This window comes from Aethina tumida, chromosome 1 (assembly GCF_024364675.1).
Source record: "Aethina tumida isolate Nest 87 chromosome 1, icAetTumi1.1, whole genome shotgun sequence".
NCBI lineage: Eukaryota > Metazoa > Arthropoda > Insecta > Coleoptera > Nitidulidae > Aethina > Aethina tumida.
Window position 1 is genome coordinate 55,150,025 of NC_065435.1, and position 16,621 is coordinate 55,166,645.

At 33.7% G+C, this 16,621-nt stretch overlaps 2 protein-coding genes across 2 annotated transcripts; both read left to right on the forward strand.

Moving 5' to 3' along the window:
* The first annotated feature begins 75 nt into the window (after positions 1-75).
* Positions 76-3,703, forward strand: LOC109601745 (tetratricopeptide repeat protein 30A). Its single transcript, XM_020018020.2, has 10 exons — positions 76-132; positions 1,321-1,722; positions 1,777-1,912; positions 1,970-2,134; positions 2,194-2,462; positions 2,513-2,709; positions 2,764-2,974; positions 3,028-3,203; positions 3,254-3,462; positions 3,516-3,703. Exons 1-10 carry the CDS (start codon positions 76-78, stop codon positions 3,647-3,649), a joined length of 1,956 nt encoding a protein of 651 aa, XP_019873579.2. The 3' UTR covers positions 3,650-3,703.
* A 618-nt stretch (positions 3,704-4,321) lies between these two features.
* On the forward strand, positions 4,322-10,240 carry LOC109602843 (5'-3' exoribonuclease 2 homolog). The gene is made up of 7 exons (XM_020019298.2): positions 4,322-4,508; positions 4,570-5,305; positions 5,372-5,676; positions 5,905-6,591; positions 6,658-6,747; positions 6,838-7,510; positions 9,492-10,240. The coding sequence occupies exons 1-7, from the start codon at positions 4,434-4,436 to the stop codon at positions 9,752-9,754; spliced, it is 2,829 nt and encodes a 942-aa protein (XP_019874857.1). The 5' UTR covers positions 4,322-4,433; the 3' UTR covers positions 9,755-10,240.
* The last annotated feature ends 6,381 nt before the right edge of the window (positions 10,241-16,621 follow it).

Genomic DNA, 16,621 nt, shown 5'->3' on the forward strand with positions numbered 1-16,621 from the left:
TGGTTTCCATGGCATCGCATTTATAATGTCCACAAAAAGAAATAGTTTTGTCTTATAGACGTAAGATTGTACAACATGTATTCTGCTAATGTTATAAATGATGGCGATTTTACTAAAACAATATACAATTTGGTAAGTCTCTTGAGACGTAAAGGAATAAATAATCTTTGAATATTTATTATTAATTTAAGAGGTACTCCTATTGTGAAATTTTGTAAAATTGTGTTTTTTACATATTTCCGATAGTCTATACCTTCAAAAATAGCATGCTAAAATTTCAAATAAATATCTCAAATGGTTTTTGAGTTACAGCCTTGTAAAGAGTAGTCACTCAACAGATAGAAAATTATGTTTACTACGGGGCTTACATGTATTGTTGTTCGGGCTGTAATAATGAAAATATTTTGATTGATCCAACTTATGGATATTGCATTATTCAGTTTGTTTCGGTATTTTATGCAATTAGCAATTTAGTGATGTATGAAACTTGTAAAAAATGTAACTTAATCAAGCAAGTTCTCCAGGCTTAGGATTCAAAATTGTTGAAATATGTGAATGCAGCGTTTGTTATATCAATTTCGGGCCTATAATTAAAAATGCATTTGAAATAGATGTTTGGTGGATATAATACGCCTTTTGGGTATAGGAATAAACGAAGTTATGCCAACGAACGAAACTTCATCTCGAAGAAGGGCTACAACAGCCCAACTGGTTTGTGAGGAAGAGGAAGGTGAAATATAGGGAATAGTTGATTAGCTCTATATGATATTTGTCTATTAATAAGAATGACATCAATCATTTTATCTTTAAATGTGTTTTTCTTCTATATTTTTCATTTGCTGCAATTGTAACAATTTCAAAAATCAGCAAAATTCTACACTTCACAATCGTGAGTAAAGGTATAGACAAAACCTTCTAATTTAATAATACATATATATTTTTTTTTAATTCAACCACCATGAAGGTCGTAATCACTGACTGCAGCAGTGGAGGACCTTTTTTATTTAATGACGAGAAATAACGAATAAATCGTTTAAAATTAAAATTTGAAAATTTGTATTTATATACATTTGATGCAGTAATTTTCTTTAAAAAAAAATCTCAAAAATCAGCTCTTTTTTAGACCATCACACTAAGAGTATCCCTTAAACTCTAATATAAGTTTCTTAATTAATTATCTTTTAATTTAATTTTAGTGCAACGTTACTATATTTCCTCTCGCTTTCCATTCAGTACTAACCAATTATAATGCCAATTTTATTTTTAATAAAATTACCTTTCACAATCCACATATCCGCTAATGAAATTAACCGGTTATAGATAAAAGACAACCGTTTCAACGAAGCCATAAAAGTGTTGCATGGAATACCAGAATCAAATTCATCAAGAGCGGGCTTATCATTATTGGCCTATTGTTACTTTTACATACAAGATTTCAATAGTGCGGCCAATTATTACGAACAGTTGACGGAGATTTATCCAGACAATGACGATTATAAGCTTTACTACGCTCAGACACTGTATCAGGCCTGCTTATTCGACGAGGCTTATCAAATCAGCAATAAATTAGTCAATAACGAAGATTACAAAGGTGTCGTCACAAAATTACAAGCTGCGATTAAATACAGTCAGGAGGACGTATTATCTGCGAAAAATCTCATTGATAAATGTCCTTCTGATGACCCCGATAAAGATGTTAATTCAGGATGTCTCCTGTATAAGGTATTAAATTTCCAAAGCAGGTTTACGATTTTCTAACATACAATTCTTTATCAGGATGGAAATTATGAAGCGGCTTTGGCCAAATTCCAAAGCAACATCCAAAATCAAGGGTTTAAACCATATTTGGCATATAACATAGCCTTATGCTACTATCGAATGAAGGAATATGGACCAGCTCTAAAATATTGCGGTAACGTTCCGTAATTCTAATAAATAAATCTTCATAACATTATTTTTATAATTTCAGCCGACATAATAGAAAAGGGTATAAGAGACCATCCCGAATTAAGTATAGGAATGCAAACTGAAGGTATCGAAGTACGGTCGGTCGGTAACACTTTAACGCTACACGAAACTTCGTTAACCGAAGCCTTCAACTTAAAAGCAGCGATTGAATATCAATTAAAAAATAGTAACTATCACTTTTCTTCACCGAGCACTGCATTTAATTTATACAATCGTTTTGTTTAGTGGACTCCGCGAGAGAAGCTTTAACAGATATGCCACCAAGAGCGGAATACGAATTGGACGCCGTCACTCTGCACAACCAGGCGTTGATGAATTTTGAACAAAATCCCACTGAAGGATTCGAAAAATTACAATTCCTGTTGCAGCAAAATCCCTTTCCGCCTGAAACGTTCGCAAATCTGTTACTGTTGTATTGTCAACATGAATATTATGATTTGGCCGCCGATATCCTCGCCGAAAACGCGCATCTTACCTACAAATATCTTACTACGGTATTTTTACATTAATTAATAAACATACGTTTTGATTACTTGATTTTTAGTACATGTATGATTTTTTGGATGCGATAATTACGGCACAAACGTCTCCCAGTGAGGCTTACCAAAAACTTGATGAACTTGGAAGCAGACACACTGAACTGTTAAGGAAATTGACCAAGCAAGTGCAGGAACATAGGACGCACAACGATACGGAAATGGTGAAGAAAACTGTTATGGAATACGAAGAATGTTTAGAAAGGCAACTATTTAAAATTAATATTGTGGTTTTTTTTATTAAATTCACATATTATAGATACATTCCTGTATTAATGGCCCAAGCTAAAATATACTGGGATCTGGAGAATTACCCTCAAGTAGAGAAAATATTTAGGAAGAGCGTAGAATTTTGCAACGATAATGACATCTGGAGATTGAATGTTGCCCACGTCCTGTTTATGCAAGAAAATAAGTTTAAGGAAGCGACAGGGTTTTATGAACCCTTAGTAAAAAAGAGTGATAATGACGTAGGCAATGATTTGTTCTGTTTGTATTTTATTTTTTATCAGCCCATTTTCAGATATTAAGTGTGAACGCCATTGTGCTGGCTAATCTATGCGTTTCTTATATAATGACGTCCCAAAATGAAGAAGCTGAAGAGCTGATGAGGAAAATAGAAAAAGAAGAGGATCAGATGTCTTTTGAGGAGCCGGAAAAAAAATATTTTCATCACTGTATCGTTAACCTTGTCATTGGGTAATTAAAAAAAGTAATTTGAATACACGAAAATTAATGTTGTGTTTTAGTACCTTATATTGTTCGAAAGGAAACTATGAGTTTGGTATATCAAGAGTGATGAAGTCACTAGAACCGTACAATAAAAAACTAGGAACTGACACATGGTTTTATACAAAGAGATGCTTTTTAAGTCTTGTGGAAAATTTAGCCAAGCACATGATCGTTTTGAGAGATGCAGTTATACAAGAATGCATTTCTTTTTTGGAAAGTTGTGAAGGTGGGTTAAATATGTTTGATCCTTAATTCGTTAATACAAAATTGTTTTTTTAGTTCATGGCAAAACCGTTCGAACTGTGGCATATTCATCTTTATCCGAAGAAAATGAGAGTGCAAATGGCAAGGAAACGGTCACTTACGAAGCTAGAAAAATAAAATGTCTACTTATGAAACTACAAACGTATTAATATTTATTTGTTGTTAAATGTTTTGATAAAATAATAAAGTTTATAAATTCTAATGTTGCATTTAGGGCTGTTACTAAAACTAAAAACACGATATTATCAGAATTAAATATTATTATTGATTATATTTAGAAAAAAAACATGGATCGTGATACTACATTCCGTAAAAATATTGAAAAAAAATAATTATATGTATTTTTATTAATTACAGAGTTGGCAACATTTTCATTTTAGAGTTAGGGCCACGTTTTAATACAGTAATTTCTGATTTTCTAAGCGAACTACTTTTCATAACATTCTTTACGTTTCCTGCTTCATTATTTCCGGCGAATTTTTTTGGATTTAATTTAATATTAAACAGCAATATAATCCAAACGGGTATGTTAGTAGAACTGAATATTATAGAATTATTGAGTAGGTAGAAAATGTGGGAAAAATAAAACTTTCTTTCGTTTATTGGTCAAATAGGTAAAAACTATTGTACAAAATTTTATATACCTGTAAAACACACACAGATCAGTATAAATATCAAAAATTTCATGTCTTTCACACAAAACGACACACACAAATTTAGACAAGCTCTTTACAAATTGAAAAGATAAAATTTGGTTATCCCTGAATATACATCTTTCCGATTTGTACATCCCTGTCTGTGGCGTACTTCATTGTTGAACGCGCCGAAGAAGAAGTGATTGTCGTTTGACATCGCCATGGTTTTAAATTAAAACCATAAAAGTCTTGTGTTATTTTAATATTGCCGTTGATTGACCACCTTTGACCATCAATAATGGGTGTACCAGCGTTCTTTAGATGGCTCAGCCGTAAATATCCATCAGTTATAGTGCACTGCGTCGAACAAAAAGTAAGGTTATAATGTTGTGTGTTTTGTTCTGTTATTTTTAACATGTTTATTTCGATTTCAGTCCGTGGATATTAATGGGGTGAGAGTGCCTATCGATTCTTCGGAACCGAATCCGAATGGCGTTGAATTCGACAATCTTTACTTGGACATGAATGGCATCATCCATCCATGCACGCATCCAGAAGACAAACCGGCGCCGAAAAATGAAGACGAAATGATGATAGCAATTTTTGAGTGTATAGACAGATTGTTTAACATTGTTAGACCAAGAAAATTGTTATACATGGCCATTGATGGTGTTGCCCCAAGGGCAAAGATGAACCAACAACGCTCGCGGCGTTTCAGAGCCTCAAAAGAAACCACAGAGAAGATTAATGAAATAAAAAGAATCAGAGCTGAGTTGCTGTTGAAAGGTTGTGTGTTACCACCAGAAAAACAAAAAGAGGAACATTTTGACTCGAACTGTATCACACCAGGAACACCTTTTATGGCACGTTTATCTGAATGTTTGCACTATTATATTCATGACAGATTAAACAACAATCCTGGTTGGAAGGGTATCAAGGTTATTTTGTCTGATGCAAATGTACCAGGAGAGGGAGAGCACAAAATTATGGACTACATCCGTAAGCAAAGAGGTCAAGCTGATTATGACCCTAATACACAGCATGTCCTTTGTGGAGCTGATGCTGATTTAATTATGTTAGGTTTAGCTACTCATGAACCTAATTTCACAATCATCAGAGAGGAATTCAAGCCTAACAAACCTAGACCTTGTGAAATATGTGGACAAGTTGGTAAGTTATTGATCATCACTCACATTCAACTAACTATTTACTAATTCATTTTCTCTGTCATTCTAGGTCATGAGATGAAAGACTGTATAGGACAAGTTCAAACAGAAGATGCTGTACCTGATCAGCCTTTTAGTGCTGAAACTGATTTTATCTTTGTGAGATTGTCAGTTTTAAGAGAATATCTGGAGAAAGAACTGGTCATGGTTAATTTGCCCTTCAAATATGAGTTTGACAGGGTTCTAGATGATTGGGTATTCATGTGCTTCTTTGTTGGCAATGATTTCTTGCCACATCTGCCCAGTTTGGAGATAAGAGAAGGTGCCATTGACCGATTGGTGCGCCTATACAAAGACTGTGTCTATAAAACAAGGGTGAGAAAGAGTATGTGAATTCTATTTATGGATGTAGTAGATTTAAGTAGATCTAGAAATATTTGGCTGAAATTGGTTACCAATTTATGTAACAGTAAAATCTAATATTAAATATTCGTAAATTCATAGCCAAATATTTTCATCAGATATTCATTTAACCCATCTACACAACTGAATAGAATTTTATTTAATTAACAAATAATTTCAATGAAAATTTTTATTTTGCAGGGTTATTTAACAGACAGTGGAAATGTAAATTTAGAGGGAGTTCAAATGATAATGCTTGAACTGGGTAAAGCTGAAGATGAAATCTTCAAGACGCGACAACAAAAAGAACTTCAATTCAAAGCAAGAAACAAGGCAAAGAAGAGGAGGGCTGAATTTAATGAACATAGACCTAACTGGAACTTGGTCAAGGACACACAATTTGCCCCAATGGCCGTTGGTAAATCGACGGCAGTAAAGAATGCACGTCAAGAGGCCTTTAACATCAGAAAAGCAGGTATGCACTCGCAAGTGGATACAAAATTACAGACTGTAAATAGTAAAGCTGCTTTGGAAACTATGATAAGGCCGGCGGGTACGTCATCAGATGAACCGGAAAAGCGTGGACAAAAGAGAACGGCTGATGAATTGGAAAGTGATGATGAACAAGCCCACGATGAAGTCAGACTTTGGGAAGACGGTTTCAAGGATCGTTACTATGAGTCGAAGTTTGATGTGTCGCCGGACAATTTGGAATTTAGGTATACAGTAGCCTTGCATTATGTAAAAGGCCTGTGCTGGGTACTGAGATATTACTATCAGGGTTGTGCTTCATGGAAATGGTATTTCCCATACCATTATGCGCCCTTCGCATCAGATTTCGTCAATATAGCTGGCTTGAGTACCGAATTTGAAACCGACACTAAACCCGTAAGTTGAATTGAATTAACAAACAATGGGTTTATTATATTAATATTTTGTTTCTGTAATTTTTAGTTCCGTCCATTAGAACAACTTATGGGCGTCTTCCCAGCTGCTAGTAGCAAACATGTTCCTAGCCCATGGGCCAACCTGATGTCTGATCCAGTAAGTATCTTTTTGATTTATTGTACATATTATTGTTCGTATATTATATGTGTGAAATTTTATTAATATAAATTTTTCTTCTAATTTCAGGATTCACCTATAATAGACTTTTATCCAGAGGATTTCAAAATTGATCTTAATGGGAAGAAGTTTGCTTGGCAGGGTGTTGCTCTTCTACCTTTTGTTGATGAGGCAAGACTATTCAAGGCATTGGAACCTTACTATTGTAAACTTACAGAAGCAGAAATCAAAAGAAACATACGCGGTGACGACAGATTATATGTGTCTAACAAAAATAGTGGCTACGATACATTGAAAAGTCTGTACCAACATGACGTGGACCCCAACACAGAATGTGCCATCGCCTTCGAAGGATTAAGCGGGACTGTGTTGTTAGCCGAAGAATGCGTTGAAGATGGAGGCTACTTGAGGTCTCCAGTAGCAGGCCTGGATACAATAACGGACAACATGGTTATTTGCGTGAGGTTCAGAGACCCGACTTACTCGAAAGGTCACGTCTTCCCAGCCAAAAAACTAAAGGGTGCCAAGGATCCTCCCAGGGTGCTGAAACCTGGTGATTTGGATCAAGAATCCAACAACCACTGGAGGCCACAAATCGGCATGGCACCAGCGACGCAGAGGGCATATCTTGGACAACCGGGTCACAGAATGTTGAATCACCACGCACCTAGAAATGCAGGTTCATATTCGAACGTGCCGCCTGCCCAAGGCATGGATAGAAACCACCCTTATAGCCAAAGAGGTACGTTGAATATTAATTAATCTCTACATCGATCGCATATCAAAAGTGTCTGAACATCTTACTAATAAGACCAATTCATCTCAATTAAATTTGGATTTTGCTTGATTTAACGATTACGGAACTTACTTCCTAATCATCTCTCAATTCGATCTGTAGCCGTGTGCGTGCCACGTTTCCCTCAAAAAACAAACTAATAAGAAGGCGATTACGTACTAACAATAGAAATCACCCCCTTCGACCCCTGGAATTCCGGTCGCGGGGGCAGAACCGACGTTGTTTGTTGTGTCGGACGATTGACGGCACACGCTCTCGGGCCACGTGACGACCCATTGTGACCCCGGTCGCAATTAAAATCGCGCCGCCGTTCGTCGTTATTGTTTGTTATTGGCAAAATTATTATTACCGGGACTCGGGGAGCACTCAATTAAATTCTGATTGCGGCCCAATGTTGTTTTTAATTCATGCCCACTTTTAATGTCGAGGAACAAGTCATATTTTTCAAGTTATATCTGAACACTCAACAATATTCAATCTATTTACTTTAAACATCTTTACACATTGTTGTTTACATTGACGATAATTTATTTTTTTTTTTTTTCACAAAAGTCGAATCAAATTGATCCCATTATTGTTGTCACCTGCATCCGAGGGGAGCGAATCGCACGCCCCATAAATGTTATTGTGGCCCAATAAAACGCCACCCCTCTATGGAAGACGGGCCATATTCGCTTTGTGTTCGGTAATTGAAATTGACGGCGCCGCGGGGAAACACCAAAACGTTACCGCTACCGGTTATCAAATGATATAATGCAAGTCGCAATGCGTACTTATTTAATTAGGGAGGGTGTACGTGTTGTAATTCGAAACTCAAATAATATGTAATTTGCTTTTGTTTTTCTTTGTAGTGTTTAATTTTCATATTGAATTGGGTGAATATTTTTTAATATTTGACAGTGAATTTCACATTTATTCGCTTATTAAAATAATATTCAAATTTAAACTTACAGATATTCAGTTTTGAACTCAATTTTAATTATTTTTTTAAGTATATTAGTACAGGGTATTGTCATTAAATAATGAGGAAACAAAGGGCGCTCCTAATTTTGTTTATGTGAAAACAAATTTGAGACGAAAATGTGTTAGAAAACAACGACATCCGGCCCCCCATATGTATCACGGGCAGACGGGCCCCGTAAATCAAAGTCCGGTTTATCGTCCACAATCACGCGGGGTGCACAGGCTTTGTCCGCTGTGTTTTGGTGGGTGTGACGGAGCAATACAATGACACCGACGCGCCGCGACGCTGCCGGCGACGAGGCGCGTAATTGCGGCCTTTGTTGCCCTGTCAACACCACTCACACGCCTAATTTCACGAGCCCCGTTTCGTCCCCCGGAACAACCACCACGCCGGCACCGAATGTCCGCGGTTTCGTGCTTGATATCGACACCGATTATACCGCGTATTGTTTCCGTATCAATATTGATGGGGTTGTTAAACGGGGAAATATTATGTTAAAATTTGGTTTTAAGTTACAAAAACAACTGTCAAAAGTATGAAAATTAAATTTATAAATAGTCGAAAATAAATATATTTAAAATGACCCGTTTATTCGGACATCTCCTAATCCTCCGGAGCGGACATTTTAATTTTCCAGCCACGCACTGCGTTGACGGTTGTCCGGGCCCATCGACAAAGCATTAGCCAGTTGGGGTGTAAAATTGGCTTTCATTGTAAACGGTCAAGCGAGTTAATCAGACTGAGATAGGTTGTGTGCATCCCTGAAATTGTACCTTAGACCGGGCGAGATGTCCAATTTCGCTCCGCTCGCACTTCAACAACAGGCAAGCCAATTTGCAAGTAAATAAGTTTGCGCCGGAAACGTAATTGGTTCAGACACTTTTTTTCCCTTGCGAACGAATACCGAATTTGCTGTGCGCGTTGCATATAAATCATTAAATCAAACGTTTGTTTTCTTTCCAGGTCGCAACCAGGGCTACAACAACAACCCGAGAGGAGGATACCACTCAAACCAAGGAGGCTACAACTCGAACCACGGGTATAATTCAGGTGGTGGTTACAATTCGTACAACTCCGGCAATCATTATCAACGTGGCGGTTACAACAGAAACAATAGGGGCAATAATAGAGGCAACTACAATCAACAACATCAGAGTAGAAGACCTCCTGGTCCCTATAGTGATGGTTATGTACCGTCGAATAATAGGTACTCCGCCAGGCGATAAGCCTACACATATATAAAATTTATTTTATTTTTAATTAAAAACAAAATTAGTTACTGGAGAACAAAAATCAATGCACTATATAGTATAATAGAGACAGGTGTATTAATCTCTAGGTTAACTTTTGTTCTTCAGATTTTTGGCATAATTGTTTGTATAATTTAGTTATAAAGCAACATCTACCATATAAACACCTTAGTTTGATAAAAATGTGTAGTGCTGCCTGCAGTTTATTATTATTTTTAAATTTTGACTTTAATTCATTTATCGTCCTTACATAATTATTTTGATCTTTTTGTTTGGGACCATCTATTAAAAACATACAATATATATGTTTGTAATTTGAATTAATTGTACATATGTTTTAATCTTAACTTATGTATGATGTATTATTGTGTGAATAGAATTCATCTGAACTGTGTTCAGATAGCAAACTTTTTTGTATGGATTTTATTTTATACAGAATAAATGATACTGAAAACATTTAAATGGTTATTTCTTTATTTTGACCTGTATTTTTCGTCATACTTGCTATTCTCAATTTCACTTTGAGGATTATTATTATCGAGAATGTTAACAACTGCGTTAATTTGTATTCATTAGGAAGAGAAATTATAATTTTCATATTGACTTCTTAATTTCTACATAAAAGATACATAATTTTCGAATTAAAAATAATATATAACATTTAAAATATGCCAATTTTTAATAATTTCTCAACAAAAAAGTATGAGAAATTACAGAAAACTCAAATGTATAACTTATTAATATTAATTATTACCAAATGGTACACCCTGTGTAACGTTAATAATTTCAAATAAATTAATGCATACAACGGGTTCATGGTTAGCAACATCATTTTCTGATTGTTATAGACAATTATAAACAAAACGCAAATATTAAATTCCTCAATATCTTTGGAATATTAAGAGATTAATAAACATGGTCATTTTTGAAATTTCACTTCTTTATTATAAATAAACAAAAAATATTTCTAACAAAAATAAAAAACAACGTTACACAAGATGTTCAAAGTACATTTCTTCCATTTCTAAGTAAGTACCACATCTCGAGGCTATTTACAGAAGTACTACACTAATGTTTTTAGGTATCTCCAAAAATGAAATCTGGAGGGTTTAAATCAGACGATCTTGGCTGCCACAACACAAATCCACTCTGTTATGTCCATTTACGGGGAAATATTTCATCAGGTTGTCGGTAAAAAGTGAGTTGATCATGCTGAAACTACATTTGTGGATAATGGTCCAATGGTATATTGTCCATAAGATCATACATCGTGATCTACAGAAATTTATTTTAATTAATTATTTAGTATTTTAACTTCATCTAGAGTGAAAATAATCTTGAAACTAAAACGGTAGTCTCCAGTATCTTTGTGAAGAAACTACAACCAAAAAATTTATCGTGCTTGATGATCGACTGGATTTTAGACCAGATAAAATAACTGGTCGTGGAGTGTTCTCCAAATAAGACAAGCACTAATCCCTACTCGACAAACATTCCATCCATTATCGTAGAATTCCTTTTTCTGCTTTAGTATTAAAATTAGTATAAAGATAGTAAAGATATGATATTTTAAGTTCGAAACCATTCTTTTGCAAATCGATGTTTATTGGGACTTTTCTGTTCTGTTTATTTTAGCCCAAACTATTACCCCATTAAATATTTTACATTATTTTTTGACATCCTCTGAAATCTTTAACTACAGACATAGAAAATGGTGGCACCAATATAAAGGTTTTAAATATTTTATTTAATTATGTAATTTATTCAGTTTTGGTTTGTGTAAATAAGCATGTTTAAAATTTCAATTTTAAACATGCTAGTAAACCAATAACAAAATGGCTATTTTTTACAAAATAAGTTAATAATTCAGTCTATATGGATTTAAATAGTGACATTTTTTTTAAATACTTTAGAAAAATAGTCAATAGGAATTAAAAACATTAATCAAATTTTAAATCTATCTCGATCCTCGTTAGCAAGTTATTAATTTTTTGTCTTTTAAATTTCAAATTCAGTTCATTATAAAGTTGTAAATTAATGTTAATTGGAATTAATTCTGAGTGTATATTATTTGATTATTTACCTTTAAGAAACACTAGTGAAAAAAAGTATTTTACATGGTACTCACTAATTTTGTATTATGTCGCAAAAATATTGACTTCAATTGACTGGTAAAATGATTATTGCTAAAAAAATTTACATCTTGTATAATATTTAAAAACCACATCGGCGTGCGCCTTGTACTATATGCTAAACATATAATTAAGTTTCATTATTTTTTTCTCATATAATTGTTGTATACTGTAAGTGACATTAACAAAACAGTCCGCTGTCGTTTAAACATACTTTTCGTCTCTTAATGCATTGGAATATTAAGTGTACATGTATAAAAAAATAATCATAAACATACACACATTACATCAAAATGTAAATTCGCAAAGGATACATCCTGAATTAATTCTGCGTCACTCCTTACTTCTGCCGTATCGCAGGAACATGCACGGGATCTCACCGTGATCGGGGTCGGCTCCACGCCACTCGTGCACCCGAGTCTGTGGAGGGCCCATACGTGACCTGACAAAGGCCGAATGAACAACACCCCCGCGCCCCCACAAGCCACTCAGCCCGCATGACGGCTCCGCTACGCTACGTGCTGCCGCTGATTTAATGATGTCTTGCTTTAATTGCTGACAAATTGGCAATTGCTCCCCACGGTTTAAGCGCCGCGGAGGCGAATAAATTTTATGGGGCCGGAAATTTTTGGGGGGAGGCGTCCGCAACGGAAATGCTGAAAGGCAGGTTGTGCGTTATTATTTGTGAAAAATTTCGGAACGATTCCATAAACGTAAATAATATTGTGTTTTTGAAATGTAATGTTGATTTAGTTAAATTTATGTATTTAAATTTTGAAAAACACCATATAAACAAAATTAACATTAAAAAAAAGAATTTCAGACATCAATATATTTACCTAACTAATTAGTTAGAATTAAAAGAGACATATTTGTTTCTGATGTTTAGCTATAAAAAATATCACGTCTAAAATTTGTTATTAAAATATTTGTATTGCTAACAATTTTAATATTTAAAAGTTACCTATTTCTGTAAAAAATGAATTCTTTTTAAGTTCGTAAGAAATCAATTCATTTTTCGTTAAACATCGAACATGATTTTAAGTACCAGAAACTAACAGATCAACAGTTTTGGAAACATCATGGGATGGGGATGTTTTTTGGCAACTGATACTTGTTTCATAGTACGAATTGAAGACAAAATTGATCGTTTATCTATAAAGATATATTGGCCAATCATATGATGCACTTTATTGAAAATAATTTACCCCTAGTTTGGAAGATTCAGTAAGATAACTATCCAAAACACATATAGGTTTGTAAAAATTTGGTTTTTGGATCAGATGGTGAATGTTCTCCAATGGTCTTCACAAAATTCGTACTTAAATCAAGGGCAAGCATCCCTGTGAAAGTGTGTCGCAATCTTATCGACTCAATGTCCAGGTGATGTCAAGAAGTTATTTAAAAAAATATGCTACCAAATATTAAATAAATAAACAATTTCCAAATTTACTGATAATATTTTAAAATAAATGTAGAATATTTTTGTGATTCAAATAAAATTTATTGAGAAATCTAGGAATTTAGAATTTGTGAAAAAAATGTCTATTTTTCATTTATTAATGTGGTTTTGACATTTGTACATACAACATTGACAAACACGTCAAAGAATATTTTTGATCATTCCATTTTTAAGAAGGTTTATTTACTTTCTTACACTTTTAAAAAATCTAAGTAGCGCAGGTGATCGATCCATTTGTATCTATTCACATGGTCTAAGATAATTTGAGTACTTAATATGGATGTGGATAATATGGAAGGTAATATTGTCATATAGTTTTGTTAAGAATATTAATTATAACTTTTTTTATAGATATTCCCATTATGAATTATATTTGCTACTTTATCGGTGGAATCATTACATTCCTCATGTTTGGCTTATGCTTTTGGACAGTGGAATCAATTTGGTTTAAACCTGCAGAGCCGCCCATGCTGGACAAGATATTAGATTATTTCTATTACTGGCATTGGCATTGATTTAGAAGCAAGTTCCTTTAATCATCTGAAATGTTAAAGTACATTGCATAAATAAATTAGCATTTATATTAAAAAAATGTGAGGTGTATTTATTGTAGCCTATGGCTATTTGCAGAAGTAAATTAATAAATACAATTAACAAATTACGTATTTCACAATTCACTTTTTGGTGTCCTACGTTCTCAGACCCATTACTTCCAAATTGATGCACAGCAATGCGATATCGGTGGAAAACGTCAGAGATGCATTGCCGCCGGGCTATGTTCTCACCTCCACTTCTTCCGGGAGTCCCGACACTTGACTTTCCATATCGCCGGACAACTTCAATACTAGGTCCGCGGGCAATCGCAGAAACTCACGCACGTTTCGTACGGGATGCACACGCACAAAGACGCGGGCTTGGGGGGCGCTCCGCGGGACGGCCGGATTCCCGCGGTTTGTTCGGCTGTGGTCCCGGATCCCACACGAACCACCCAGATGAAAATATTTCGACGATTGTACGTGTTTTTTTTTCTTTCTTGAGATAAGTGCTTCGGACTGCGGCAGTTGCGTCGGTTCGTTTGTTCGTTGCGCTAATGAGAACGAAGGGAACGGTTTTCACGTACGATTTTCGATATCGTAAAATATAAAGCGGTTAGAAATGAACTATAAATTTATTGTTAATATAGTTAAATTCTGAAAGTTATAATAAGTTATTAGGCTCTTTATATATTGTTTTAAGGTTGAAATTTTATATTTATTAAAACGACTTGCCTCTACAAGTAACAATAATCAAATTACTTTTTTTTTTACTTTTCTCCAGAATTTACAAAATATCACGGTTCATATCACTATATTTATATCAAAATAAACATCAAATGTTACCTATACATATATATGTATATATTTTAAAGTTTGTAAAATTATTGTTAATTTGGTTTTCTATAGGGTTGTAATTGTGGAAATTGGGATAAATAATAATAGCATTATTCTCTTAATATATTGAAGCATTTTGTTGTTTAATATATTCCTGTACATAAATTAGTTTTAAATATCTAAAAGAACATAAAAATATGCAAAAATATACAATAATAATGTAGAAGTCGGTGTTTTTCACATTTATTCTAATATGCCGTAAAAGTTTATATTAACAGGCTTAGTTATGCTACAGCATATCAATAGAGAATAAAATTATGAGTAGTGTGTTAAAATTTTATAGTCATTCTATTTATAGTAGGAAAATATAAACAAACCAATCACCCTATTTAATATTTTGGAATGTTATTAATAATATTTGACAGGATAACTCTTTGGTAATGTGTACACATGAATAAACTTTCCAACATTACTAATGTGTGACAATTTTAAGAAAATTCTCAAAAGTGAATGAAGAGGGAAAAACAATTTATAATCCAATGAGTTCAGAATTTTACGTGGAATATAAAAACACGTAATGTATACAAATAATTAGAATATAATTTATGAACCGGAAGGGAGTAGAAAATAATTTAGAAAAAAAAACAAAGCTTCAGATTGATATTTCATTTAGTTTTTTATAAACAACTAATAAATTATTTAGATGAATCAGCACAGGAATAAATTAATATATAATTATTAATTAATAATACTTTTCACATATTTTTAATAAGTGTTATGATATTTATTATAAATGTTTTAGCCACATTATTGAACTAAATCCATAAAATACATCATTCATTTTGATTTATAATAAATAGGATTGTGGTAAACACATCAAATAAAATTAGATAATGGCACTATATACTCGTTTTATTTTATGTGTAAAGATTTAAGAAGTAAAATTACTTACTTCATAAACAAAAAAAATAAATTTATTCTCTTTCTCTAATTTCTGATTGATTTTTAACATTATTAATATGTATGAAAATTTCATCTTTCGAATACTGTGTTTTAGAGAGAGATAATTTGAATTATTTTTTTATTAAAATCAGAATACCATTAGTATTATTTAGCAACAAATACATTATCAAAATAAGTTGTAATAAACAGATTACATTGTTTGCATAAATTGCATCAACTATAGAACTTTTAATAAAACTAATATCACAAAATTCCTTGGGAAATTAATTATTGAATTAGCCGCTACATTTTTCAGGTTACATCAGTTATGGGTTCGGTTCCCCCTTACTCTACAGCTTCCACTTTCTTTGGTATACTCAATATTAATGAACATACTGGACATTCTTTTCTATTGGCACTAGCAAGCTCCTTCAAATTTTGATACCGGTGGTTTCCATTGTAAATTTGTTTTTGAAGATGATACCATTCGTCACCCTACATTGTTACAGAACTACCTCTAGAAGCAACAGTTGGAACCACGTTTTGCTCATAATATCTCTCACTACGTTCACTACTGCTATGCCAGTGATATAATGTGCACCTAGATTCACCTGTAAGCAAACAGATACGTCATTCAGCTGCAGTCCATAGGTGGTGATCGTTGGTCCATGCTGTGAGGGCACCCGATGTCTTGTATAACAAAGGGTATTGAAAATTTCTTCTGATGGCAGTCTGATTTATAGTGATTTCAACGTTTGCAGGAAGCCTAGATGCAGAAAATGTGTAATTTCGTCTAGCAGAAATAATCAAATAACAGTTCCGTCTTCTGATCGTATCTCGTTGTCAATCACCACCATGTTGTTGTATGATAAATTGAATTGAACCGAATTAAATGTGTTCAAATTCACAAAATACGTTTTTTGGAAATATAAATTTT

What these genes read in the sequence shown, in the direction of transcription:
- LOC109601745 (XM_020018020.2), top strand. Translation starts at nt 76, where the DNA reads ATGTATTCTGCTAATGTTATAAATGATGGCGATTTTACTAAAACAATA. An exon ending in TACGAAGAATGTTTAGAAAG is followed by an intron (nt 2,710 to 2,763) that starts GCAACTATTTAA and finishes CACATATTATAG; the next exon opens with ATACATTCCTGTATTAATGG. An exon ending in TTTTTTGGAAAGTTGTGAAG is followed by an intron (nt 3,463 to 3,515) that starts GTGGGTTAAATA and finishes TTGTTTTTTTAG; the next exon opens with TTCATGGCAAAACCGTTCGA.
- LOC109602843 (XM_020019298.2), top strand. Translation starts at nt 4,434, where the DNA reads ATGGGTGTACCAGCGTTCTTTAGATGGCTCAGCCGTAAATATCCATCA. An exon ending in TGAAATATGTGGACAAGTTG is followed by an intron (nt 5,306 to 5,371) that starts GTAAGTTATTGA and finishes CTGTCATTCTAG; the next exon opens with GTCATGAGATGAAAGACTGT. An exon ending in ACTGTGTCTATAAAACAAGG is followed by an intron (nt 5,677 to 5,904) that starts GTGAGAAAGAGT and finishes TTTATTTTGCAG; the next exon opens with GGTTATTTAACAGACAGTGG.